Source organism: Ammospiza nelsoni, chromosome 25 (genome assembly GCF_027579445.1).
Source record: "Ammospiza nelsoni isolate bAmmNel1 chromosome 25, bAmmNel1.pri, whole genome shotgun sequence".
In the NCBI taxonomy this organism is placed as follows: domain Eukaryota; kingdom Metazoa; phylum Chordata; class Aves; order Passeriformes; family Passerellidae; genus Ammospiza; species Ammospiza nelsoni.
The window spans coordinates 1168663-1196633 of NC_080657.1; the positions used below are offsets into that span (position 1 = coordinate 1168663).

A 27971-nucleotide genomic window follows, 5' to 3' on the forward strand; every position below is an offset into this window, starting at 1 on the left:
CACACCCAGCTGCTGGGTTAGAGCCTGCTCCCTCTGCTGTGGGACAGCAGCAGGGACTCCCAGCTGGGGTCCTTTGGCATCCCTGTCCTGTTCCAGCACTGGGGAGAGGGGAGCACCAGGTCTGTGCAGGGCTGGACCATGGCAAATCCATGGATTTTAAAATAAACACCACAGGCCGTCCAGAGCACTTCCACTTCCCAAAGATTTTGGCTTAGAAAGGTTAAGCATCACCCCAAGGGCCACACAGCACCTCTGGAGTCCTCACTGCCAGCTCCTTGTCCAGCTTGGCTGGTTCATATTTTACAATATTATTTTTAAAGGTAAGGTTGAAAAAATAAAAGTGTGTTTGCAGTGTAAAGGCCATTAAGGCATCACTGACTGTCAGGGCTTTGGACAAACAGGTTCTGTGAGTTCTGTGTGTGTAAAACTCACATCACTGACTGTTGGTACAACACATTCCAGCTGCAGAATTCCTCTCTTTGATGGGAAGAGGGGAGCACTTGCAGGGGACAGGGTGGGGGCACAGAGCAGCATCAGAACCCCCAGCATCCCTTTGCTCTGGCTTCACCAGAGCTTTCCTCACCCAGAACTGAGTGAAATGGGAGAAGAAACACATCCTGAAGCTTGGAATCAATTTCCTGCTGGGAAACCCAGAGGAGGGACCCATCTCAGAGGGGAATGGGTTAAACACAGCCCCCAGGCAGAGCAGGGGGCAGCTGCAGAGCTGGGTGCCCACCCTGACAGCAGCACTGGTGAGGCAGAGGCAGACACAGCCACAAACCCACCTCTGTCCCTTCTTCCCTGCCCGGATTCTGCCGAGCTCACCCCGGGCTGGAGGCAGAGCCGGCTCCTGCGGGGTGGAGCTGTGGGACCGCGCAGGATCCCTGCGTGCCCGCTGGCTCCTTGTGCCATGCCCGGCTAACATGGTTTGTGCGGTGCCACACCGGTGCATGAACACCCAGAGCTGCTCTGGGCTGTGCCCCAAAGAGCAGAGCCACAGGGAGGCACAATCACAGTTCAGTCAGGCAGGGGCTGACACAGCAGCTTCACCAAAGGCTGGTTATTCAGCAATTCATGCCTGGGCTGCCTCACAGCCGGGGCTCAGCATTCCCAGCACTCCCAGCCAAGCCAACCCTCAGTTCACTGAGGTAAATCCCAAATTGTGCTCCCTGACTGTGAGCACTGAGCTCTCATTCTGTGCCCACTTTCCAGCTGATGATCCCAGGACATTCCCATAGCTCTGGGGGTTCTAGAGCCCAGCTCACCCAGAATTTAATTCTATAAATCCAAGGCACTACCTGGCGAAATAAATGAGAGCTGGGGGAGCCCTCAGCAGGTTCATTAAAGCTCTGCACACTTACAAACAGAGGCAGGCAGGGTTTGACTTCCCTGGCTTTAATCCTCTCCTGCCATGGCCAGCACAGCAGCAGGGCACCTCTGGACACGTGTGTGGGTGTCCTAACAAAACACAGGATGCTGTTTTTCCTTCACAGCCCTGCAGAGCCACACCACACACCGAGCTCCTCGGCTGCCTGCCTGATGATGCAAGCAGTGAATAAGCACGAATAAAGACACAGAAACTGGGTGTTGTTTGTAGAAGTGAGGAGCAGAGCCCTCCACCCAGCACTGGGGATACCAGAGCTCTTGCACAACCCAGCTCTCACTGCTGCTCCTTTTTATGCATCTCTGTCTCTGTGGGCATTGGGGAAGTTTTCCTTCCTCCCCAGCTGGGATGCCAGAGTGGGATTCCTGCATCAGGATTTCCCTCAGACTCTGCTCACCATGAGCAGGCCTGTGCTGGCCTGCCAGGGCTGGCTCACAGGCAGCTAATTAGTGGTACTCAGTTCTAAGAATTGGGAGATGATCATTAACTAAAATTGGTTTGAAAGCTTCCAGTTTGTAGATGTTGAGTAATTAAAACAAGCAATGGGCTCCTCTGTGTTCTCCTGAGAGCTGCCAGTGCTGGAGGCTGGGGAGTGACCCTGGAGGGGGTGGGAGTCAGGGAGAAGGGCAGGGGCAGATGCTGCTGGCCAGGGACGGGCACTGGGGTCTGTCACCCACCCTGTGCTCAGCACGAGTCCAGGCACCCCCTCTGCCACCCCCAGAGCAGCCCAGGTGAGCTCTGAGCACAGCAGCTCCCGAGGGAGCCCTGAGCAATCCCTCGCTGCTTTCACACGACCTTTGGTGCTCGGGGTGAAAATCGCCTTCATCGCTCCTATCTCAATCTTCAAAAGGAGCTGGTGGGCTCCGGGCAAGGAGTCAGGAATGCTCTCACATATTTGGGAGCTCTGCTTTGCGCAACCTCCCAGCAACTCGCCTTGGCTGGAAGGGATGAGCGATACTGAGCCAGTCAGCAAAACACCCACCTGGCCGGGCAGGGCTGGGGACTCTGCCCCGGCAGCGCTTCCCTGCTCGCAGCCGGCACCGGGACCCGGCCCGGCACGGCCAGGACTGCCCCGACCCGCACGGAACCACTGCCGGGTCTGCCCCCATCCCACCCCAGGGGGGCAGTCACTGTCCCAGTGCACACCCAGGGCGCTGCAGCCCCTGCAAAAGCCAGGAGGGGTTTGTGGGAAAGGTAGCCCCGAAACATCCAGCAAAATTCATCCTTGTTCTGCTGGGAGCACAGAGTTACACCTGAGATGGCTTTTGCTGCTGTAAATCAGGAGTGGTGCTGCTGGGGGAATCGAAGCTCATACGGGTAAATGTTTGTCTGGCAGGAAGATCAGACTTTGAGAGCAACTCACTGAGGGGTGAGAGGTCCCCAAACCCCAACTCTGCGTGCACACAACAGCCCAGGGCTGCCTGCACCCTCCCCAGCTGTCCCCAGGCACAGCAGGGCACAGGGGACCTGCAACTTCCAGCTGGAGACACCGAGCTCTGGGGGATTCCTGGTGGGACCGGTTTGAACTGGAGCTGAAACTCTGCTGCAGGAGGACTCACAGAATCAACACTGATTCAGAGCCATCCTGCTGAAGAAGGAGTTTGTGATCTGAAGGGAAGGAGTGCTGGAGAGATCCCAAAGGCTGATAAACCTGCAGCTTATCTGTGTTTCATCTCAGAGGCCATCCTCAAACAGTACTGAAGTAATCCAAAACTCACCAAGCTGACACATTCCAGCATTTCCAAATCCTCTTCCCAGGGCTCTTTCTTTCCTCCCCACTCACAGGCCTCAGGTACATCTTTAACACAGCCAGGAAAAGCAGAGGATGAAGAAGAGGGAGGAGGAAAGGCCCTGGTTTTCATTGGTCAGAGGATTCATTAGAAAATGCAGGGCTCCCCTTGGCATCTGATGACCCAAATGGGAAGCAGCTTGAGGCAGTTTGAGCACAGGAGTGCAGGGACTCAGTCCCAGCTGGTGACACAGCTGGACACGGTGGCTGCAGAGGGGACAGACCTTGGCCAAAACCATCCTGGAGCCCTTTTGGTGCCTCTGGGGTCACCTCCCTGCCCTGGCTCCTGGCCAGCCCATCCCAACTCCAGAGCTGGGGGAAATGCTTCATTTTCAGTCCTTGAGCATTTATTAGTACAGAATATCCAAAACAACACAACCAACAACACAGTTACAAAAGGAGTTCACAGAGAAATGTGAAGCAGCCTGTGTTTGAAATGCTCTGTGTCACATACTGAGTCCAGTATAAAACAATGCATATTTATACACATATAAAATACAAAAGGAACAACACAGAAATGTATAAACAGGGGTTGTGGAGGCCTCCGTGGTATTTACAGTCAGAGATGTGCAGGGAGGGTGTTCAGCAGGCAGTGTCCATTCAGCTGGGGCTGCAGCTGGGAGAGTCTCTGTGCCAGAGGGGAGCTCAGAGCTCAGAGCCAGGCTCTGCCCTGCTGGAAAAGCTCTGCAGGGGCTGTGGAGAGGCCAGGCCTGGGATGGCATCACTCCCTGCCAGGGCTGGGATGGCATCACTCCCTGCCAGGGCCACCAGCTCTGCTCTCTGCCCAGGCCTGGCAGTGTCACCTCCTGTGCCCAGCTCTGAAACGGCAGCTCAGGCCCGCTGCCAGAAGGGAATCAAATATAATAATAAAAAATAATAATAATAATAATAATGAAGTCAACAGAGCCAAGTTCCACGTTCACAGGATGATGTCACAGCAGTCTGTGGCCCGGCCCCGGGGCCGTGGGGTTCAAGTCAAGGCAACAAGAGCGGGCACAGGGCTGAGTTCTGTGGGGTCACACGTGCCAGCTCGGAGAGAAGTGCCAGGAAGTGCTGCCTGCAGCTCTTTAGAGCTCTTTGAGGATGATCTGGAACTTGTTCTCTGCCTCTACCATGTCCAGCAGGAAGGCCATGTGGTTGCTGTAGTGCTGGATGATGTTGTTGTCCATGTTCACCAGGATCCTGCAGAGAAGGAGAATGGCTGGGTCAGATGCAGCACATTGAAAGCAGTTCAGCTTCCCCAGTCTGAGGGGCTCAGCCACTGTTAATGAATTAATTAAAGCCATGGCACAGGACAAGGGAAGATCCAGCACAGAACAGTCACCAGCCCTGGGAGCTCTGTCCTGGCACAGTCAGGAATTCCAGGGATGCTGGCACTGGGGGTCTGGCCCTGCCCAGTGCATCAGAATCCTCCTGGCTGCACCAGCCCCAGCAGCACCCCAAGCCCTGGCTCCAGCTCTGGCTCCAGCAGGTGCCCCATGGACTCTGTGGGTACCCAAAAGCTTCCCCAGCAGAGCTGCTCCCTCCATCTGTGCCTGCCCCAGAGCGGGAGCCACAGAAGTCACCTGTGCCCCTTGTGCTGAGCTCCCATCTGATTGCTGAGCCACAAACAATCCCAGGGATGCTGATCAGGAATCAGCCCTGGATTGTTCCTCCAGACCAAACCTCAGCAAGATCCAGAATTGCTCATGATTGCTCCTGAGTCACCCTGGGACCGAGCTCATGTGCTGAGCTCACCCCTGTGGCAGGGCCATGGCTGGGGCAGGCCCTGCCCTGCTGCCAGGCCAGGCAGTCCCACTGAGCTGCACTGGCTCTCACCTGATGGAGATCTGCCCCTCAAGCTGTAATTACCAGGGAAGATTGTTTAGGGTGGAGCAATAGGATAAAATTACTGAAAATTAAATCTGGGGGAGCAGGAAGCTGGGCCTGACCCTGCCACCAGCCCGAGTGCAGCTATCTCCAATCTCCCACACTTCAGGAGTAGCTGCTGGCATGGGTCACATCCAGCCTTCATTAAACCAGGTGTCAAAATTATTTATTTAATCTAATTTCCAGGTGTGGCCTTTCCTTTTCATGAGATACCTCTTTGCTCCTCCTGCCTGGTTTCCCTCTCAGTCATCACCAAACACTCACCGCTTATCAGATAAGGCATGAACAAAACCAAAGCCAAAGTGAGTGAGGTGGCCTCTCCCCTGAAGCCACCAGTGCAGCTCTTTTCCTCTGGGGAGAAAATTCCCATTTCTGGGGCTAAGGGATGAGCAGCATCAGCAGCAGGTGGAAGAATTCAGAGGCTCACTATGGCCCACCCCTCACCCTGAGCCAGGGACATTCCAGCATTTTTTGGAGCAGCAAACACTGATCCCTCTCTGATAAGTTCTCCATAACCTCAGGCTTTCAGACTGAGACAAAGGATCCCCAAACAGTTCCACCTTCACCCAACTTCCTTTCCTTGGGAGACTTTACCCTCCAAACAAGTATAATACAAACAAGCATTATCCCAAATCTTTAAAGCCCAGAAAGATCTGAGTTTTATATGCTGCAAATAGCAGAGCCTGCCATGGCTCTACCTTTTATTATCTTGTTAAAATGCTCCTGGAGCCAATGGCAGGGGCTGGAGGGAACAGCTTTGGAGGCACATCAGAAAAGCAGATGAGAGATTAGCTTACCCTCTTTTGCACTTTTTGTAGACTTTGTAAATGCTTTCTTCAGGAAGCCCATATTTTTCTGAAATCTGTGAGAGAAAACAATGGCAATTTCTCATACTTGTAAAGTGAAATTCCCATGATAAAAATCAAAGATACCAGCGAGCCAGTGTTCAGCAGCAAAGGATTCCCCCTCAGTTTTACTGCAGAGAACAAAACCATGACCTGAACATTCTGCTGGGCAAGCTCAGTTTTGGTTTGGGGTGGCAGGAGTTTTGGAGGTTTTTGCCAAGCATTTTCCATGAAGGTTTTTGACTCTGTGGTGAGGGATGGGGGAAGGAGAAGATGGCAAAGAATGCTCTGTGCTGACATTTTTCAAACGCCCTATTTTTAAAAGTTTGTAAAACCAACAGAGCTTCAAGTGCAGCCATAAAGCCACCCCAAATCTGGGAGGTTTATTGTTTGTTTCCTTCCCAGCAGTCTCCAGAGAGGGCTGGGTTATCAGAGATGCTGCTGATAACCATGACAGAAATATGTCCTTGTGCTCCTCAAACACAGCCAGGGAATTCCAGCACGAGGCCAGGGAGGGTTTCAGATCACACATGCCCAGCCTAGAGAATGGAAAAGGTGTTTGACAGTGGAAAATATGAATGTGCTGTCACAAGAGGAGACTTCCCTGAAGATCTGGATGGGGCAGGAGGTGTAATCCTCACTCTGCAGCACAACACAGCCACGCCAGGAGCTCTGGGGACAGCTCAGCTCCTGCTCCTGCTCCCACTTCCATTCCCATTCCCAAGGGAGAGCAGGCAGGGGACATGAGCAGCCCATGTCCAGCTCCCTGTTCACCAGCCCCATCCCCTTTTATCTGCAGTTTGTCCATTCCCAGGGGGTTGGGGACACTCCCAGGGGGTTGGGGACACTCACAGCTGTTCTGAGGCCCTGCAGGTCTGGGGTCTTCAACATGAGAGCATCAAACACCTCCTCGGACTCCCTGCGCACGTAGAGCAGCACTGCAGGAGAACAGGGCCTGCTCAGGGGCTCTGCCAGGCTCCCAAAGCCCTGTGGCTCGGGGCTTGGGGTCCCAGGGTTACCTCTCTGCGGATCCTCGTCCTTGCTGTGCTTTGGGGGCACCGCATCAAAGTCGTCACCGAAGGAGGCCCCGCTCCGCTTGAGGGGCAGCCTGGGCAGGGACAGACACAAACACACTCAGGAGGGCACAAACCCCTGCAGCTGCCCAGCCTCTGCCTGAACAGCCACTCACTCCCACAGCCAGCCAGCAATTAACTGTTGGTTTGTAATTACAGCAGCACAGGACAGCTCAGAGAGGGCCTGCAGAGGTTTGGGGTCACCAAACCAAAAATCCTCCTGCACCTCCTGTGGGGCACTGGAATCCCCACACAGAGGGCCCAGGCTGGGGGGGATTCTGCTTTTCAATTCTGATCCCACTTCATTCCAGATTATTCTCCAGCCTCTGGGTGTTTGAGCCCTTCAGTGCCAGTTGTGATGTTTTATTCTCCCTTTCAGACATTGTCTCCATGAGAACAGCAGGACAATCAGGGAGCAGCTCATGTTGGAGTGACAGGGACAGAAATGCGTCCATGTTCCTGCAGCCCTGAGTCCCTGCCAGGACAAGGTTTAACTCATGTTCTGACTCTCGGGGCATCAGGGACACTCTGAGCTGAGTTATCCTGCCCTGGGGTATCCAACAGCCCTGACATTCCCAAAGGAACAGAGCAGTTGATGGATGGGAAATGCACACTGTGCATCCTCACCTGTTTGCAGAGTTGGGAACAGCAGGAGGGAGCACCTGGAATGCAAAGGAAAGAGATCTGTGAGTGTGCACAGCATCACTGTGTGCTGGACAGGCTGGGGGAGGCAACTTGGGCACACTTTACACGTGATTTCCCTCCTCCTGACCCATCAGTTTTCCCACACAATTAAACCCAAAGATCTGTTTCTTAGATTAAATGAAATTTGATGTAAAGAACTTCCCCAGATTCCCTGGTTTTGACAAACTGAGGCAGGGAATGATGAGGAGCTCTAAAGGCCACTGGATAGAGGACAGTGGGGGGATGTCCCACCCGCACAGGGACTGAGATGGTCACATTTTGCTATAATTTATTTTCTACTGCTAGTTTTGATCCCACTACAGTCCTGTGCAGGTGTGTAAAGCACAGGAACACCTGCAGAGGTTCTCCCACCCTGCACTGCTGCATGGCCAGGCCCTCAGGACTGGAGTTCAGCTCAATCCCACAGAGCTGGGCTGGGGCTGGGGCTCGGGGGGCTCAGCGCAGCCCGGAGGGGGAGCCAGGCCGGGGCACTCACCGAGCCACACCTCTGGGGGGCGGAGAAATGCACGTTGGGGATGAAGAGCACGGGCTGCGTCTCCAGGTCGCTCTCGGGCCGCAGGAAGGTGATCTCGTTCCCTCTGAAGCCAGAGAGCAAACAGCCTTTGAGACCTACAGACGGAGAGTCCAGTTCATCTCAGCCCCTCGCTCTGGAACAGGGGAGCTCCTGCCCAGGGACAGGACCTGCAGCAGCTCCAGGGCAGCCCAGAACCATCGCCAGGGGCTGGGGGTGCTCCTGAGGGGCTTTGGGAGGGGAAGGAGCCCAGCAAGGGCCTGAGGGCAGCAGGCCTGGGGACAGCCAGGTCCATGGGAGGTGACAGGCAGGGATTTCAGCAGGGAGCACACACAAACACTCACCATTGTTGTTGGAGTCCAGGCATTTTCCTTTCCTTCTGAACTGTTTCCTTTCATCATCCCTCATTTTCCTCTCTGCTCCCTGTGGGAAGATCCAGTGAAATTTAGGACAGTGACATTTCCAACATTGATTCCATGGCCACCTCTGGGGTGTGACACATGGAGGTGAGGGCAGCCTTAACTCAGAAAAACCTCAGGGACCTTCCCCAGCCCAAGCCAAGACTCTCTGACACTCAGAAATTAGAAAAACAAAAATAAAATTTGCTTCTAAAAATGAAACACACAGGCAAGAATAGCTGTGAGAAATTTTTCCATGGGAAGATACCTGAGATTGGGGAAGAACCTCCAAGGAAACTCTCATCTCTCATCTCTTTTGATATTTAACAACTAGTCAAAAATAGAGTCAGCAATAGAGTTTATTGTGAGCACAGTCAGGGGTCTGGGCTGTTCTGGGCTCTCCCAGCCTCTCTGGTTTCACTCCTGGGGCCAGCTGTGTTTTGGGATGGAGGAAGGAGAGCTGTACCTTGTCACAGAAGATCTTGATCTGGCACACAGCCCTGTGCACCAGCTGGCTGCTGCCGCTGCCACAGTCGTAGGTGTCGATCTGCAGGTTCAGGGGCACCCCCTTCACCCCCTTCTGAGAGGAGAAGTCTGTGCTCAGGCAGTTCACCCCAATGAACACCTGCAAACAGGGACAGCCTTGGTGCTGCTGGGAACCTCCCCAAAAGGGGCCAAAGCAGCTGCTGAGGCTCCTCAGCCCTCCCAGGGCAGTTGGACTCCACCTGAGCCTCTCCCCCACAGCTATTCCAGCTCTTGAACTCAGCCTCTCCCCTCCCCAAATCCTGCCTGGGGATGTTCTTGCTGATATTTCTGATCTCTCATTTGAAAGGGACCCTCAGACAGCAAAGCCCTGCAGGAAGGGAGGAGGGCAAGGCTGCAGCCTCAGGAATTGCCCAGCAGTGCTGCCTAAATAAATATTCATCCCACACTGGGCTCTTTTATCACCAGGAGGGAGTTCACTCCAGGGGGAACTCTGGAAGAAAAGCTGAGCACAGCTCGAATCCAAATTACATCTCCAAACTGCCAATTCACTGGTGTGACCCTGGAATTCCCCCGGACCCTGGGGACAGATTTGCAGGTGGAGAAGCTCCCAGAGCTCCCCCAGCTGAGGATTTCAGCCCTGACACCCAATGTCAGCTCCAGTCAGTTCTTAGGAAAGAAAACCTCTTCACTGGGGGAAAAAGTTTAATTGGAGAGAGCAGTAACAGGTGCCATGGCCAACCCAAATACCCAAATACCTGAGCCCTCCTGTTCCAGCCCCTGACCCCTCCTGCCTCACTCCCACTCTCTGAGTCTCACCTCTCCCTGCCCCAGGCCAGTGAGTGAGCAGAGTTTCTGCTAAGAGTTAAATCCAGTTTTGCTGAGATGCCCCCAGGGCTTGCCACATACCTGACATATTTCCATTTCTGACAGCTCTGCCTTGAAGACATTTGTTAACCTCCTGGGTTGTAAAAGACCCAGGTTGCCTTTGGGCTTATTGAGATCCCAAAGCCAGGCAGGGTTTTCCCAAGCTTCAGAGACCTGGGCTATTTATGCTTTTCTTTTTTTTCCTTGGTTACTTCATCTGTTTTTCAATCCCCACTAGATACGAAGTGTTAATGAAAGGTCTGAGCAGAAGAGGCAGAGCTGCAAAGGCTTTGCTGTAATGAACTTTGCTGATTTTAAGGTGAAAAGGGATCTGTGACCTGCCTGGCTCCATCCCACAGAAGGGTGGTCAGTCTGTCTGCATCCCCCTGCTGCCAAGGGGGCTCTTTGTTCCCTCAGCTGGGACTTATTCAAACAGGCTGCAGGTACATGTGAGCAGAGCCCTGAATTGCTGCAAAACCTTTTCTTCAGAGCTATCCATCAGCACTAAGAAAACATCCCTGAGCCAGGCTGGGTGTACCCAGAGTGTTTGTTAGCTCATGGCAGTGCTGGAGCACTCTGAGCACGGTGTCCTGCTGTCCTGCCAGGCAAACACTGCAGTGGCTCTGCCTCCGTCTGAGCTCTGGGCAGGGCTGGGCTCTCAGGAGGGAGCTGCAGCTTTGCTGAGGACCATTCCCAGCTCCCTGCAGGGCAGTTTGTACCTTGGCTTCCTCGTGGATGTTCCACACGAAGGACAGGGCGTTGTAGGCCAGCTCCTCGATGTTCTGCACCGTGTTGAAGTTCTCCTTGCAGTCAGCTGCAAGGAGAGGAGAGCAGTTAGCACTGGGGCTGAAACTGGTGACATCAAGGGGCCTGCCAGCCCCAAATCCTGCCCTGGCTGACTCCCAGAGCCAGGGAGGCCCTGAAGAGGAGGCAGAAGCTGCCCAGCCCCCAGGTGTGGCAGCCCCTCGTACCCACGTCGATGACTCTCTGCTTGGCCGTGGGCTGCCGGGAGTGCCAGTGCTTCCAGAACTTCAACTGCTCCGTGGGGATCTTCTCATTGTCAAACACAATCATCACCACGCTCTGCAACACAGCCAGCACAGCCAGCTCAGCACAGGGCACAGCAGTGATCAGTGCCCCCCTGACCAGCACAGCCAGCTCAGCACAGGGCACAGCAGTGATCAGTGCCCTCCTGCACGGCCCCCCCAGGCCCTTTGTGCACCCCTGAGCTCCTGTGACAGGTTCCAGCTGCCAGGGAGGCTCTGCAGGGCAGCAGAGGATTATCCTGGGGGACTGAATCCACCCCATTCACCCCTTTAAGCCACATGAGCCACAAAGCCATTCCTGCTCACGTTCAGCTCCATTCCCAGGCCAGAGGAGCTGCTGGATGTCCCATTCCAGAGCTGTCAGCAGAGCTGTCAGCCTGTCTGTGCCTCTTACCTTCACTTTATTTGAGGACAAGTGCAAACATTTGCTGTCTCCAGCTGTCCGCAGTGTGATGGGGTAGAACTGTCCTTTGTTGAGGTAGGCCATGGGAGAGTCCCCAGATTTGATGTGAATGGCTTTGGGTGACCCCAGCGTGTATTCAAAGTCACTTGGATGGAACAAAGAGAGAAGGATGAATAAGCACACGCTGCTGTTTCACTGCAAAAGCAAAACAGAGCCCCAGGAGCCTCCACCCCACGGGTTACAGGCTCCAGTTTCTGCTCCATTCCCCACCTCACACACCCTGACACAGCACAGCACATTCTGATCCTCCCCAACACCCTGGGGAGCAGCACTGCCCCAACAGCCTCATTTTACCCCCAGCTTTGGCTTAAAAAACCCCTGGATGTGACTGCAGCCAGTGTTTGTGTGTGGATGGCAACAGAACCATTGCTCAACCAGCAGCCTGCAGAAAAACACACAAAAATGGGGACCTGGGAAGGGACTTTTACAACATCTAACTCAGGTTCCTGGCTCCAAATCCATCCCCATAACTGGAGAGCCAGGAGGACTCTCCCTTAGTGGCCCTGTAGAAGAAGGACCTGCAGGACACCAACACCTGCTTGGCTGTGCAGAGCTGGGCTCAGATCCCAGCTCACACCCTCACTGTGGTGGGCACCAACTTTAATCTGTACAGAAAAGCTTTGCGGTGGCACACAGAGAAGGTGTCACTGCTGGCAATGGAAATTGAAAGAAGAGCCTGAATTCAGCAGCTCTCAGGCCTTCACCAGCAGCTGAGCACTGAAACCATGAGGCCACAGCTGGTTTCTGCTGGGAGGGATCTGTGCAAGCCACCACCTGCACAGGAGCCTTCACTCAGACCCTTCAAGTGCCCTGTTTAGTCACCAACCCATCTTCTTCCTGCTCCACCTCCTGTGATGCCATCTCTGAAGATGGGCTTGGCAGCTCCTCTTATCTGCAGCCAGGAGAGCCAGAGGAGTTCAGTGCACAAATAAACAGTGAGCAGGAGCTTCTGCTGTCTGTGTGAACATCCCCACGTCTGACAGCTGACTCACCCAGTCAGCTGACTCAGGAGCAAATAAAAAGTGGGAGGTGAAATAATGTTACCTGCTGGGAGGTTTGATTTGGTATCTGGAGCAGCAAAGCTCAGCCTGGCAGAGGGGTGGAAAGGAGGAAGAAATCCCTCACATGTTTTAGGAATGAGAGGCAGTGGCACCCTCTAAAATCAAGGCTGACTAACAGTGCTAAGTGAGAACCCAAACCTTAGATTAGGGGAGGCTGATTATCACCCTCCTGCCCTGGCAGCCTCCTTTCCCTGTCATTTACCCCACTCCAAGTGGCCTGTGGGGACATGGTGCAGCCACCTGGTCCCTCTGTGTCACCAGGCAAGCAGGAAGGGGCTGTCACCCTGGGATGGGACAGCAGCTGGCCCTGCACTGGCCCAGTCTGGGGGCAGAGCAATCCCAGCTTTGGTCCAAAAGCTCATGGGGCAGCCCCTTGCTCCAAAAACACCAGGGAGACACAACTGTGTCTGCACAAGCACAGGATCTGTAATTTGTACTGGTCACTGCCAAGGCTGGGCTGGGGACAGGAAAGGGATGCAGTCCTTCCCCAGGAAAGAGCCAAGAGTTCCTGGAATCCCAAAGCCCTGGCCTGCTGTTACCTCTTCACTCCATCTGAGGGGTAACTCTCGGGGCAGGGTGGCTCTGGCTGGGGTTTGAGGATGTCACTGAAGAGCAATGTCTGCAGACAAGAGCAAACACAAACCAAGAGTCAAACCTCTCATGGCTTTGGGGCACCTCTCCCAGACACCACAACAGACCTCCAAAATTAACATAAACCCCCAGAAATGCCCCAGGAACAGCCCAGTGCCCCCAGACCCAGCCTGACCTCCTGGGGGTCCTCCTTGAAGGTGCTGTCGGGCTGCCAGCGCTGCTGGGCCGGGGCCATGGGCAGGCTCTCGAACAGGGAGTTCAGGGAGCTGCTGTCATACACGTCCCCAGGGGCCACCAGGAAGTTGTCTGGGGTGGGTTCCAGCTTGCTGGTGCCTGGAGGGAGCAGGGCTGCCTTGTGAGGAGCAGGGACACCCTCGAGACTCAGGCCGTTCTTCTTGGGGGGCTCGCAGAACTCCTGGCTCATGGAGACGTTCTCTGACAGCAGCTTCATGAGATGGGCTGAGCCATCGAAGGAGGGCAGCTCAGGCTCATAGTCCATCCCGTGGCAGTGCCTGCTGGAGACAGTCCTGGCTCAGGGCAGGGCAGAGAGGGCACCCCCAGCTCGCTGGCACTGCCAGCAGGGTCTGCCTGTGCTGCTGACCCTGAGCCAGTGCCTGGGAGCCCTGACAGCCCTGGGGATCTCCACCCACAGCTCTCGGGGCAGGCAGCAGAGCCAGAGGTGCTCAGCAGATCAGGGACGAGCACAGGGAGTCAGGGAATCTGGTCTGGATGTGGTTTGGGGCTGCACATCCACTGCTCCTTCATTTCAGAGCAGCAGGGGTGATAACAAAGGTGACGCTGTGTGGGCTGTCCATCACAAGTCTTTTTATGGCTCATCAATGCTCAAAGCTGATTTTTTTTATGTCCTTTTTTAAGGAAAAACAATTACTGTACAAATTCACAAACTCCAGCAACTTAGGAAGCAAAAACTAAAAGCAGCTCAGTTTACTTCTGAAGGGGTGAAGTATCACTGGAGGTTTATTCTGTCAAGTGGTTCAAAGCTGAGAGTGCCAAAGTACAGCACCCAGGGAGGGGAACTGAACTCACAGTGGCAAATGAGGCATTAATTTAATAGTCAATTATCTGAAAACCTCAAAGGACAAATGGGAGTCACTGGAGGAGAATCCTGGGAGAGTGGAACAGAAACTCTCAGGGAATGAACCAGGATTTGGCCATTCAGTGCTCAATCCTTGTGCCCTTTGCAATTGTCACAAAATAGCAACTAAAGGCAATTTCTGCTGCTGCAAATCAGCAGAACCCCTTTGAGCACAGCCAGACAGATGCTCAGCTGTGTAAATGGGTGTAGCTCCATTTATCCCTGCTTGGGACCTGGCCTAAAGAATTTTAATGTGTGTCTCAGGGTTAATGAGCTGCACTGTTGCTGGTAATAACACCGTGCTTTGATGTCTATTTTCTGCAAGCTCAGAGCCCATCCTGCACTTCAGCAGCTGCAGCAGAGTGAGGCAGCCCCAGAGAGCAGGAACTGAAGCCAACCTCTTGGCCAGGTCATTGCGTGCCACCATCCCAGCTGGCAGGATCCTCTTCTCCTTGGGCACCTGGGACAGGGCAGAGCAGAGTTTGGTTAGGGCAGGATTTTGGTAAAGGGAAACAGAGCAGAGTTAGCCCTGGCTAAGAAAACCCCACGAGAAGAACAAACAGCAGAGCTGGGCTCTGCCCTGGGCTCCCAAATAACCCTGGACAACCACAGCAACTTCTCTGGGCAGGACCTTCAAAGCCCCCAAGTGAGTGGGGACACCATTGCTATTGCTTCCAATCAGAGCCCATTTCTCAAAGCTCCTTCCTCCAGCAGCACTGGGAGAACAGAACTGGTGGGGTCTGCAAGGCTGCTCCAGCCCAACAGCCCTCAAAGCCCTCATGGATAAAAATCCAGACTCAAGGCACTGGGTTCAGCTTTTCCACATGCTCTGGATTCCCTCCAAGTGCTGGGTTGTGCCTCAGTTTACCTTTGGGGATACCGGTGTGGTGTTGGATAAACAACTGGGGGAGCTCAGGGGATGGGGGGGCTCAGTAGAGGGGTCCCCTGCTAAGGTGGTACATGTTTTACACATATTCTGCACCTCTTTTACCCCAGTTTTACCCCGGTTTTGCCCCAGTTCTACCCCAGTTCTACCCCAGTTCTGCCAGCCCAGGGCACCCACCATGTAGTAGTCGTAGAGCAGGCTGAGGGCGGCCACGCTGTCGTCGTCCCCGTTCACCCTCATCATGGCCTTGGTGGCTGCAGTCAGGGGGTTCTCCAGGTAGGTTTTCCAGGCCTCATCCTCGCTGGTGTAGGGGAATTTCTGGAAGCTCATGGTGTCATTCTTCATCAGGCGCACGGATCTGAAACTGGGGGGAGCGGGAATGAGGAAGGAGCTTTTCCCACAGAGCTTTCCATGGACACAGGAAGGGCTTCCCAAGGGCTCTGTGGGATCAGGAGGGATCTTCTCCTGGTGCTGAACTCCCTTTGGGAGCCTTTGGGGTCAGCTCCTCTGCTGCTGCAGCTGGGCACAAATCCAGGCCAGAGCTCCCCTGGCAGCTGCTCCCTGTCCTGCCCAGGGAGGCCAAACCCCCTCAGCTGCTCCTTCCCCCAGCCCCACTGCCCTGTCCCAGGTGCTGGGCACTAACAGGGAGCAGGGAACAATTTTCCCTTGGATGTGGAGCTCCAGGCCAGCACAGCCCCAGTCAGACACAGGCACTCAGTGCCGGATGAAACCAAACCTCATTGTTTCCCTTTGCTGCAGTCCATGGTTTGAAATTATTTTTTCCCAGTTATTTGTAGGTGATTTTACTCAGAGGGAAGCAGACAGGCAGATCACAACCCCCTCCCTTCCACTAAAGAATTCCTGACTGAGGTGAGGCTCGTGGGACTACGTGAGAAGCAACACACCAAAATAAGGCCCTGCCTGTCCTCACTTCTGGCACTTTCTCCAGGTCTCTCCATCTTATGTTAATAAACTGTCAGACACTGAATTGCCCAAACATCAGTCATCTTTCCCTTTCCTCCAGCAAGCCCTGCCAGCAGTGCCTCTGTGCATTCCCTGGGAGGTTGGAATCATGGAATCCTGGAATTGTTTGGGTTGGAAAAGCCCCCAAAAATCATTGAGTCCAACCTTTGAGGGAATCCCAGCACATCCACAGAGGCTGAGCCTGCTCAGCCCTGCTCCTGTCACACCTTCCTGTGACAGTGACCTTCCTGTCACCACCACTGCCCACACCATTCACCATCAAATAACACCTCCATGGACAGAAATTCCCTTTTCCTCAAAGTCCAGGAAGAGCAAGACTGGGTTTTATTAGAAGAAAGGTTTTAAAAACCTCTTTAAATCTCCAAATTTGTCAGGAGCTGACTGGAATTGAACCAGGACATCACCTGATGTTTGTTCATGGAAAGGCAAAGGAAACTTCAGGAGTTACAGCAATGAATGCTGCAGTTTAATGGCATTTCTATAAGGAATATGTTGTTTCATTAAGCCATTCCATGTGTTTATAATAAGTCCTGGTGGAGATTTTTAAGTGAATCATTCAGAGAACAATCATTCCTCCTGGGAGGAACCTGGCATCCCTGAAGCTCCCATGGCTGCTCTGTCACCTGCACAGATTCACCTTAAACCGTGCAGGGACAGCTTGGGGTGCTCCAGGCTCAGCCTCCCGAGCTCTGCTTGGCTCAGGCTCCTGCTCTGGTGCCTCCCCTGCCTAACAAACAAATGTCAGCACGGAATCACTCTGCAGGTCAGGAGTTACCGCTGATTGTTTCCATGAGGCCACCGGGGGCTGTTCCTGCTGTCCCTGAGCCTTCCCCTCAGCAATCCTCTGCTCTCCCCGCACCCCGAGCTCGGGAGGCTCCCGGGGCTCCGTGCCCGGCGGGGCAGGGCTGGGCAGGGCTGGCACCGCTCCCGGGCATAGCGGGCCCGCTCTCAGCCCCGCAGTGCCGGGGCAGTTTCGTTGTCTTAGCGCTTCTCACGCAGCCTTTCTCCATCCTCCTCCTCCTCCTGCTCCCGCTGCCTCCCAGGGGCCCGGCAGTGACTCAGGCTCGGCTCTCCTGCCCGGGCAGGACCCGCAGCTCCCCGATCCTCCCCAGGGACAGCGGCACAGCTCGGCTCCGACCTGGGAACCGGCAGGGATCAACACACGGGGCAGGATGGGGCAACAAAGCACTCGGGAGCTTAAAAACACCGATATATTACCTGGGAGATTCATCCTCCCTCAGCTAAAGCATTCCTTGTGTGAGTATTCCCTTCTGCCCCTCACCTCTGCTGGGAGAAACCTGGAAAAGGCACCCAGGGACACCCAGGGACACCTGCACTGCCACAGCCTGGAGAGAGCAAAGGAAAAGGGCCCTGAGCTGGAGAGAGCCCAGCGTGGGCACGCAGAGCCCCTGGTGCTGCTGGCAGCAGTGGGACAGCAGAGCTCAGGACAGCAGGACAGCAGGACACACAGCTGGGAGGTGCTCAGAACCCACAGGGGCCTGGAGAGGCACAGCAGCTGCTCCGTGCACTGGGAACTGCCCTGGGTGACAGCAATTGCACCTTGATCCCACCTTGTTCCCATTCCAGAGTCCCTGGGATCCCTGTGAGTGGAGCCCCTCAGAACCCACCCTGCAGGAACTGAGGGAGCACCCACCCATCCACCCATCCTGGGATCAGCCCTGCTCTGACCCTGCTCCCAAAGGCCACCACAGCTCCCCAGTGCCTGAGGTGATCTGAGATAAGCAGGTGTGTGACAAATCCAAGGCACCTTCCTGACATCAGGACCTACAGGACACACAGATCCCATCGGCAGCCTCTGTGAGGCACAGCTGCAGGGAGAGACTCAAATCCAGATCCAAACACAGCAGCAAAGTCACCCAAATCCAGAACCAAACACAGCTGAACTTTACTTTGCTCCTGCCTGTGATGCCCCTGCACGTGGCCAGGCCCTGTTTGCCCGTTCCAAGCTCCCTGGTGTGTTTGGCAAGGCCAGAGCTCCTCTCCAGGCCCGGGAAACACAACCCTGGGAGCAGCAGCACCTCCCTGCCCTGGGCGCACTGGAGCTGGGGCCATGTGCACGGCAGGCTTTGGGGCAGGGAGCATTTGTTTGTTTCCAAACACTTGGGATGTGACACAAGGTGATCCCAGCCCCTCTCCTGCTCCAGCCCAGCCCATCTCTGTTTCCCCAATTTCTCCTGGTGATGGATAAACACTCAGGGCAGGAAAGAGCCCTTGAACTCCTCCTGCCTCTGTGGTGGCTCTGGGAGCTTTGGTGCCTTTGAGCTCGGTGCTGCTGCCTTTGTTCTCTCCTCTGCACCTGACTGAGCCCAGCCTGGCCCTGGCCCTGCAGAGCAGATCCCACTGAGCCCCTGGAGAGCAGCAAACACGGGCACAGCACAGAGCCCCAGCCCTGCGGAGCTCAGGGGTGCCCAGGCAGCTCCTGTGGGGGCTCCACCAGCTCTGGGCTTGGGCAGTGCCCTCTCCTCCCTCCTGGAACGACCCTGGAGCTGCCCAAGTCAGGAGTTCGGGGCAGGATCAGCAGTGCCCTGCACAGGGCAGGGACTGTGGCCTGCAAAGCCCTGTCAGGGGGGACAGAATCCCACCAAGACCCTCAGTGCTGAGGCCAAAGCTCTCAGCTGAGCTGGCATTTTGGAATTCCTGTGCAGGTTTAATAAACAAGCACACCTGAACACAAAGTGACAGCACAGGCTGCAGTGAGGGCATTGTCACCAGCCCACTCACACAGCCAGGCAAAAATCCAAACAGAGACAGAACCAGGAAAAAAAACAACACAGAAAGAAACACAACAAACAGACTAAGGATGGAAAACACGGCTGGGGTGCCAAGCACAACACAGTGTCACCCACAGCCCAGCAGACCAGGCTCTGTCCCCTGGCCCTGACCTGCTCTGCCCACGGGACATTTCCTGGGATATTTTCTCTGGCAGCTGGAGAACAATGTGGGCTCTGTCCCCGGCTTTGTGCAGGGGCATTTCAGCAGCCCCAGCCCAGGGCTAGCTCAGCTCAGGCACCTGAGCATTCCCAGCAGGTTCTGTTTTGGGGTGTCCTGAGTTTCAGGGGTATCTGGCCCCAAAGGGAGACACAAAACCAGGCCCTGAGCATCTGCTCCCACTTCTGGAATATTGCTGAAAACTCCACTCTCATTCCTGTTCTCATTGTGGACAGACACAGACAATTTATGTACAGTTATTCCTGGACACAAACCCCACTGAGGCTCTCAGTGCCTCATCCACCAAAAGGAACACATCACAGGTAATTCTTCTATATTCTCCAACTCCAACAGCCATGACTTTTAAATAAAAGGAAATTTTAAAACATCATGTTTTTACAAGATGTGGATTTAAAACCCCCCAGTGGCAGCCATAATACAAACTTCTGCACTATAATTTGTTTCTTTTTTACTGCTTTTCAGATAATGTGGATTTTTAAGCCAGCAATCAGCTATTATGGGTTGTCTGTGCTGAGAACAAAGCCCAGCTTTACTCAGGGGTCTCTGCTTCCCTCAGCACATCCTGCCAGAGGCTGCAGCAGGGTCACCCTGGGGATGTCACAGCTTTCCAAGGAAGAGAGATTGGGGGTTTCAGCCTCTCAGCTCTGTGCTCAGTCCCAGCACAGGGGTCCCCCCAGCCAGGGCTGTGCTGATCCCTCCCCTGCCTGGCTGCACGCCTGGCACGGGGCTGGTGCCCTGCTCACGGTGCCAGAGGTGGATCCTGTTGCCCAAGAGGCTCCAGGAAGCTGTGCCAGGGCAGGACACTTGACAGGAGCCTCACATGGAGCTGCCTGCCCTGCCCAGCAGCTCCAGGGCCCTGCAGGGGCACAGCCAGGCTGGGCTCCCCCTGTCCCTCCCCGTCCTGGGGGATTTTTGCCTGAGCAGTCCCAGCTCCGAGGTGCAGCGTGTCCCTGCTCTGGCTCAGTGTCCTGGGAGCACAGGAGCTGCAGCTTCTCCTTGGCTGCTCCACACGAAATCCACCCCCAGCACAAGGAGCTTCACACAAGGGCTCTGCCAAAGAAACCTGATCCAGGTTCTGCCAAACAAATCTGATTGACCCCATAACATCAGACATTTCTGCAGAGCTCAGGGTGCCCAGGCAGGGCATGGCAGGAACAGGAGGGGGCAGAGCAGGGGTTCAGGGGCAGTGCCAGCCCTGGGGCTCTCAGCACTCGAGTGTGATCAGGCTGGGACGGGGATGGGGCTGGATCAGCCTCCCCCCACAGCCAGAACAGCACTGACACCTAAAGGGACAAGAAATGAACCCTCAGAACCTGCAGTGGTTTGGGTTGGAAGGGACCACCCAGGCCATGGCAGGGACACCTCGCACTGTCCCTGCCCAGCCTGGCCTTGGGCACTGCCAGGGATCCAGGGGCAGCCCCAGCTGTTCTGGGCACCTGTGCCAGGGAGGAATTTCCTCCCCATATCCCATCTAACCCCAATCTCTTCCCTATTTCTGACCCTCCAAGCCCTGGGAACCTGGCTGTGAGCAATGGCATACAATCATATGTTCAATAATGAGTTCCACTCATTTTTTATCATTTTTATCATTACCATTTTTCAGCTGTTGCCTTTTTCCTCCTCACACAACTCCAGGATTCCTGTCCCTGCCAATCAGCTGATCCCAAGGGCTGGCAGGTGCAATCCAGGTACAAGTGCATTTTTGGATGTTACTTTGGATCAACAGTTCAAACCCCAGCCAGAGCAGATCCTCCTCCAGGAACTCTTTATTCTCCAAATTTCCCTGGAACCATTCCCATGGACCAATCAGCCCCAAATGTGACCCAAAGCATCAAAGCAGAGATACTGAGCAAATGTTGATTCACTCCTGCTTTGAGTCTGGAGTTTATTCAGAGGGCTTTTACTCCTTTGTTGGGAATTGCATAGCAGTTATTTGATTGTTGTTTCTTTAATTTACAAATCTCTTTTTCTCTTTACATAACTTAAAAAAAAAAAAAAGAATCCGAGCCAGCCTCCCTTGCTCCGGCACGGTTATCCCTTGTGTGCTTTGCTGCCAGGATTTTATAAAAGGGCTTTAACTTTTCATTCACCAGGAGCATAACTCAAGTTTTAATAACACACCTTATGCATGACAAAAATTTGCTTCTGGCGATCATGGTTTCGACCACAAAACCACAACTGGGAGTAACTCCTGGTTAACTCCTTCCAGCCCACGCAGGCAGAGTTAGACACAGGTTCCGTTTAGAAGACTATGGAAATCAGCAGTTAGAATATTTTAGAATAGGCAAAACATCTCCCCCTCCCATGCCCCGCTGCTCCCTTCCAGTCCTCTCTGGGAATTTTAAATCCCAAAAGGGGAGGTGGGAAGGGACCATGCGGGCCGTGGCATTTTGAGCGTGGGAATGGAGATATCAGAGCTCCTGCACATCTGGGCAGCTGTGCCCGGCTCGCTCCGGGGCTGCTCCCTGGCCATTACCCCAAATTCGCAGCTCCTCGGAGCCCCTCGGCTCCCGCAGGGGCTTTGGCAGCCTCTTCTCAGCTCCTGCCCCGCTGACACCTCCTGCCCTGGCAGCAAACGGGGCTGAGCCTTTCCCTGCTCCTCTGGCGCTGCGGAACTCCCATTGCCTGGAATTCCCATTGCCAGGAATTCCCACTGCCAGGAATTCCCACTGCCTGGAACTCCCATTGCCAGAAATTCCCATTGCCTGGAATTCCCATTGCCTGGAATTCCCACTGCCAGGAATTCCCACTGCCAGGAATTCCCATTGCCGAGAATTCCCATTGCCAGGAATTCCCATTGCCTGGAATTCCCATTGCCTGGAATTCCCACTGCCAGGAATTCCCACTGCCAGGAATTCCCATTGCCTGGAATTCCCACTGCCAGGAATTCCCATTGCCGAGAATTCCCACTGCCAGGAATTCCCACTGCCAGGAATTCCCATTGCCTGGAATTCCCACTGCCAGGAATTCCCATTGCCGAGAATTCCCATTGCCTGGAATTCCCATTGCCTGGAATTCCCACTGCCAGGAATTCCCATTCCCAAAGAATTCCCACTGCCAGGAATTCCCATTCCCTGGAATTCCCACTGCCAAGGAATTCCCATTGCCTGGAATTCCCACTCCCAAGGAATTCCCACTGCCACAAAATTCCCATTCCCTGGAATTCCCACTGCCAAGAATTCCCATTGCCTGGAATTCCCACTGCCACGGAATTCCCATTCCCTGGAACTCTCACTGCCATGAATTCCCACTTCCAATGAATCCCCTTTCCCAATAAATTCTCACTGCCATGAATTCCCATTCCCAAGGAATTCTCACTGCCATGAATTCCCTTTCCCAAGGAATTCCCATTCCCAAGGAATCCCCTGCAGAGCTTTGGGCGAGCATCTCCGGCCCGAAATGTCCCCCGGCCTCTGTTGGGGGCTGCCGCCGCTCCAGCCCCGCTGAAATAAAGCGGAATTTCCCGAGATGCCGGATCCTCGCCAAGGATGGTTTGTGGCAAGGGCTCTCTCCCCCGGCCCGCAGGCTCAGGGTTAACAGCGCTGGGAGGGCAGAGGCAGCAGCCGTGTAATTCTGGCCCTAATTAGCGATAAATCCATCAATCGCACGCTCCGCGCCTCCCCGCTGCCAAACACGGCCTCAAACATAAAAAGCACCGGTTCTGAATGACCCAAAAACTTCCGAAAGCGAAAATTGCAGTGACAGATTCTCGATCGATCCGAGCAGATCGATCCCACGATTTACATAAAATAATAATTACTGCCGTGCCTTTGCAGGGTTCTTAATTAGGAGATGGGCTGACACAGCAGCTCTGGTGAACACACTCGGGCGTGCGGCTTTCTCCAAAAAAACACCTTCAGAGCACCAGATCCTTACACAGACAGATGTAATTTCTATTTCTCGATAAATATTTTACAGACAAATCCTTCACGCAGGGTTCTGGACTGGGCTGGCGTTCAGCAGCATTCTGCCAACCTGACACTTGTTCGCCTTTATTTATTTCAGAGGTGCGAGGCACGAGGTGCTGGGCTCATACCATCAGCATCCAGAACTCCAAAATATATCAGAGGTGCCAAAATTAGAAACCAGGGTTATACAGGATCGATAGGCGTTAAAAGCTTTTTCTTATTTAAAAGAATAAATTATTTTATAGGGTCATCGTGTGAATAAATTTACTTAACAAAAAAACCAAAACCAACAACAAAAAACACCTAAAAACCAAACCCCAAAACAAACAAAAAACCTAAAGAAAGAAAAAAAAAAAAAAACAAAACCGTGCACCCAAACAAACAAAAAAAAAAAAAAAATCATAAAGCCCTCAACAAAAACAACAAAAAAAAGACACACAACAATCCCCACCCCTAGAAACTAGAGACTGGTAAATACTTTGGAAAGTATTTTCTCAAATAAATAAAGTTAAACCAGATTCCTGAAGCTGCTGTTAGATTTTGTTGGACAGAGGCAGAGCAGATTCCCTTTAGACATAAACCCCATGTGTCAATTTTAGCCGGGGATAAAAAACCAACCAGGATCGTGGTTTTTAACAAGTCCCAAGTGAAAAGGAGTGATTGATTCTGATGAGTGATTCCTCCCCAGAGCAGCACCAGCGACAGAAAATCAGGAAAATGCTCCCATCCCGTTCTTTCCTGCTTTACCAACAGAGGAGCAGCCCAGGAATCCCCTCCAGCCCCGGTGGCGAGAAAAGGGGAGAAGGGAAAAAGCTGCACTCGCTGCACTCATTGGGCACTGAGGCAGAGGGGAGAAGGAACTGCAGCTCATGGGGCATTTCCCCGAAGCAGAGAAGGGAAAAGGGCTCACACTTATCCAGCTCATTGGGCATTGAGGCAGGGGAGAGGGGAAAAAGGCTCCACATACTGCAGCTCATTGAGAATTTCCCCAAAGCAGAAAGGCTCACACTTATCCAGCTCACTGGGCATTGAGGCAGAGGAGAAGGGATAAAGGCTCACACTTCAGCTCCTTAGGAATTTCCCCCAAATCGGGAGAAGGGATAAAGGCTCACACTTCAGCTCCTTAGGAATTTCCCCCAAATCAGGAGAAGGGATAAAGGCTCGCACTTCGGCTCCTTAGGAATTTCCCCAAATCAGGAGAAGGGATAAAGGCTCACACTTCAGCTCCTTAGGAATTTCCCCAAATCAGGAGAAGGGATAAAGGCTCGCACTTCAGCCCATTAGGAATTTCCCCAAACAGGAGAAGGGATAAAGGCTTCACTTACTCCAGCTCATTGGACATCGCCGCGGTGAGTCTCAGCAGCGCTGCTCGGTGCTGCTCACAGACATTCCCTGCCAGGTGTTTGATTTATGGCAGCGCTCGCACAGGTGGGGCGGCCGTGCCGGGATTGGCTGCCGGGACAGGTGCCCTGGGACAGGTACACCCAGACAGGTGCAGTGTAACCCTGTCCCTGCCGGCCGCCGGGGAAAAGCCCCCGGGGAGAGCAGAAAGGGGCGGGATCGGGGATTCATCTCGGGGATAATCATGAGTTTCAGGTCGGTGCATGGGTTCCATGCCTGCCGTGCCAAGGAGCTGTCATTTCTACGGAGCTGGGGGCTGGTTCGTCCTTTGCTGTTTCTTTATATATAAATACACTCAAAATACATGTGTTTGTAAAGGAATGAATTAGGGAAGGAGAAAGTTTCCTCTCATCCCTCCGTGGTAGTTGTACTGACAGGAAAACCCTTTCCTGCCTCTCCTCACCTTCTCTCAGCCGCTCACTCCAGAACCACGAGGAGATTTTTTTCCTCCCTCTTAAAAAAATGAACCTTAACCCCCCTAACTTTAGGTACCAAGTCATTCCCTAAATCTCCTGGCTCAGGGAGCCCTTGCAGTGCACGGGGTCTGTCAGGAGCAGGGCTGAGCTGTGGGATAACCATTCTCTGTTTGGGGGCTTTGGGAAGGGGCTGCAGGAATCCCACCCAGGCAACACCTCTGCAGCAACTCCCCTGCACCCGGGGAAAAGGTTTGTGCAATAGAACAAAACTCATCAGGGATTCAAGCCCTCTTGCGGGATGGTTTCTGTCATCCGTGTTGCAATGAGGAGCAGAGGATGGGCTCAGCCGTGACTCACGGTGACTGGATTTGGAAGGCAGCAGAGGATTTTGCCAGGCAAGTTGACACAAGCCTTAAAACAAAGGGAAAAAGAAAAGCTTCCACCCCTCGTTCTCACCCCCCCATCGTGTCTCACTCCTGCCTGCCCCGCTCAGCTCAGCCCAGCACGGCTCTGGGGGTGTCACAGGTTTGAGATGTCACAGCTCTGAGTGTGGCTCTCCCTGGGGACACAGGGCAGGCAGGAGTCGTGTCCACACAGGCTCTGTGAGCACAGAGCTCTTTCCTTTGGGTACCACGGCCTCCAACACCTCCCTGGTGCTGGCTCAGGATGAGCAGTGACCGTGGGGCTCCTACTGACAAACCCAGGACGTGCCAGGATCCAGGGGCTGGGCAAAGGCTGCTCTGGGAATGAAAGCCAAGGGGCTGGAGCAGTGCAGAGCCACTGGGGATTGCTGGAGAGCACCAGGAGCAGGGGACAGCAACAGCCCAAAGCTGAAAGAACCCGTGGAGAATCCTGGAGTGGGCTGGGTTGAAGGGACCTCAAGGATCATCCAGTCCCAACCCCTGCCACGGGCAGGGCTGTGTCCTGTCAGGCCAAGGGCAGCACTCATCTGTGCAGTTGTGGCTGCAGCTGATCAATACTCTGATTTTATCTCCAATTAATGAAGCCCTGCCGAGTTCATGGTGCCCACAGTGGCAGCTCTGAGTCCGTGTCCTTTACCCCATCCAGGCAGAGAGGATTTCACTGGCTCTGGTTATTGCAGAGCTGCAACATCCCCCCGGGGCATTTCCGAGTTTCTTCCAACCCTCACAGACTCCAGCAACAAAAGTGAAGGAGGAGAAAACACTGCCAGAGCCAGAGCAGGCAGGGGAAGGACAGGGCTCTGACCTCTGAGGGGAAAGCCCTGAGAAAGAAAAGAGAGACAGAAATGTGTCTGGCAGAGCTGAGCAGGGCCAGCTCTGTCTCAGTGGAGGTGACCTGTGCCACCTGGATTTGGCTCAGCCTGCCAGGCTCAGGGCAGCAGGGATGGCGCTGTGCCCCCCCAGCACAGGGCACAGGAGAAGAACAAACCCCCAGACCCTGCTCCTGTGCTGGCAAAACCCCAGTGCCAGCCCTGCATGGCTGGGATGTGTCACTGGGCACTGCCCCTGCCAGACAGGACCACCCCTGTCCTGCCCCCTCCATCCTTTGGGCACCTTTTGTGCCTTTTTTGTGATAATGGAGTTTTGTGGCGCCTCGGAGGCCTCCAGGCCTGGACGCCCAGACAATCCCTTTGACTGTGATTTCAGGATTTCTAATTATTATTTTCTTTCCTTTCCTTTTTTTTTTTTTTTTTCATTTATACTCCACCCTCCAAGAGTATCTGGTGAGGGGGTGGGATAGAAGAAAGAGACCAAGAGATACATTCTCTGTGAACAAAACCCTCCCACTTCCCCTCCACTCCCCTGTTAAATATACTCTGGAACAAAAGCCTTTTATGATGCTCTAAAAATAAAGCATGCAGCAGTCAAGACAAACTGCAGAGTCTAAAAGAGAGGGCCAAATTTTGCTCACAGCTACACCCTCTCTAAGGCAACAAGGCTGCTCTTGTGTTTGGCTTGTTAAACCCTCTTCAAACACACAGGGGCAGCCTGGGATGAGCTGTGTTTGTGAGGGACACAGGATGGATTCAGCATCACCAGAGGGTCCCCACCCTGCAGGGCCAGCCCTGGGTGTTTAACCCATGCCAGGAGAGCCCTGTGCCCCTGACACCCCAATGCTCCTGTTCCTGCTTCCCACTTGTGGTGTGACCTCACCTGAGCTGCTCCACACTCCCTGCTCCCAGTCTGGCTTCTCTGCTGTGTAACTTGTGAGGAACTTCAAAGCAAGGACTCTAATCCCTTTAGGATACACAGCTTTTCCCACTGACAGCTGTCAAACATCCTTCCCAGCTGTCCTGTGATGTGCCAGGAATTGCAGTTGTCTTTGACCAAGGGTTATTAAAACACTTCAGCAATTAATACACAACAAGAGGAAGCAGCCTGGAGCAGGTTAAAGTGAGATGGGGCTGCTTCAGGTGCTTTTCCAGCAAAAAACACACCTTGTGCCATTCACTCATTTGATATCCAAACCAGATCATCCCTCCCTGTGTCTCGCAGAGCCTTTTCCCAGAGAAGGAAGAACAAAAAGAGGAACAGAAACTTCCTTGGGCTGCAAGGCTCAGTCTGGCAGTGCTGCCCTCCCTCTGTTTGCACAGCAGAGGAATAATGAGGGAAAGGAAAAGGAAGATTTCTGGAGAAATCAAGAGGGATGAACCCCTCACTGGCCCTTTCCCAGCAGTTTTCCAGCCCCTATCTGCAGGATTCCTGGGAATCCAGCTGGCTTTGCTGCATCCCAGTATCACTAAACAATGTGACCTGATGCTTAAATGTCTTTTTAATAGAGTCAGGCCAGTTTGTTATTATCTGTTGTAGCCCAGGGGGCTTTAGGAAAATTCCTGTTGTCCTCAGCGGGTTCTACCAGTTCTCACCCAGGAACAAGTTTGGGTTGCAAACAAGTGACCCAGCGGAGGGGCTGCAGGGCAGGCAGCTCCAGTTAAACAAACAAACATGACCCCCAGCCCAGCACCTTCACTTTTCTGTCCCTGCTCCCCAGAGCTGGCCTGACACTGTCAGTGTGGAGGGTGGGCAGAGCCCAGCCCAGCTCAGTCTGCCAGGGGATGCCACAAGGTTGTTCCCCATTCCTGTGATGTTCAGCTCCAAACATGCACAGGGAAGGAGCCGAGGGAAGGTTTCACAGAGAACTGTTCCTTTTAACAGGAATTTCAGCCTGGCTCCAAGGAAAGTTTGGTGTTTTCTCACCCCAGCACCCAGCAGGGAGCACATACCCAGCTCTCAGGGCTTCCCT

At 53.9% G+C, this 27971-nt stretch overlaps 1 protein-coding gene across 3 annotated transcripts; it reads right to left on the bottom strand.

The window, feature by feature from the left end:
• Positions 1 to 3502: 3502 nt before the first annotated feature.
• Positions 3503 to 24317, bottom strand: GRHL3 (grainyhead like transcription factor 3). 3 transcript variants are annotated; one of them, XR_009419987.1, is made up of 16 exons: positions 24255 to 24317; positions 15245 to 15431; positions 14580 to 14641; positions 13261 to 13600; positions 13034 to 13113; positions 11365 to 11518; positions 10896 to 11007; positions 10644 to 10738; positions 9041 to 9199; positions 8521 to 8599; positions 8141 to 8243; positions 7588 to 7622; positions 6907 to 6995; positions 6740 to 6825; positions 5840 to 5904; positions 3503 to 4355 (listed from the first exon to the last, which is right to left on the bottom strand). XR_009419987.1 is itself a non-coding variant. In XM_059488701.1 (16 exons), the coding sequence occupies exons 1-16, from the start codon at positions 24269 to 24271 to the stop codon at positions 4241 to 4243; spliced, it is 1806 nt and encodes a 601-aa protein (XP_059344684.1). In that variant the 5' UTR covers positions 24272 to 24317; the 3' UTR covers positions 3503 to 4240. The 3 variants fall into 3 exon arrangements, 2 of the variants coding, with proteins under 2 accessions (XP_059344684.1, XP_059344683.1); XM_059488701.1 differs by having other exon boundaries at positions 8141 to 8274; positions 13261 to 13597; XM_059488700.1 differs by having other exon boundaries at positions 8141 to 8274.
• Between the last annotated feature and the right edge of the window lie 3654 nt (positions 24318 to 27971).

Excerpts from the sequence above, each read along its gene's own strand:
- GRHL3 (XM_059488700.1), bottom strand. Across the intron at positions 13,114-13,260 it reads TCAAGGAGGACCCCCAGGAG|ACATTGCTCTTCAGTGACAT; the intron begins GTCAGGCTGGGT and ends TCTTGTCTGCAG. Across the intron at positions 10,739-10,895 it reads GCAGAGAGTCATCGACGTGG|CTGACTGCAAGGAGAACTTC; the intron begins GTACGAGGGGCT and ends CTCTCCTTGCAG.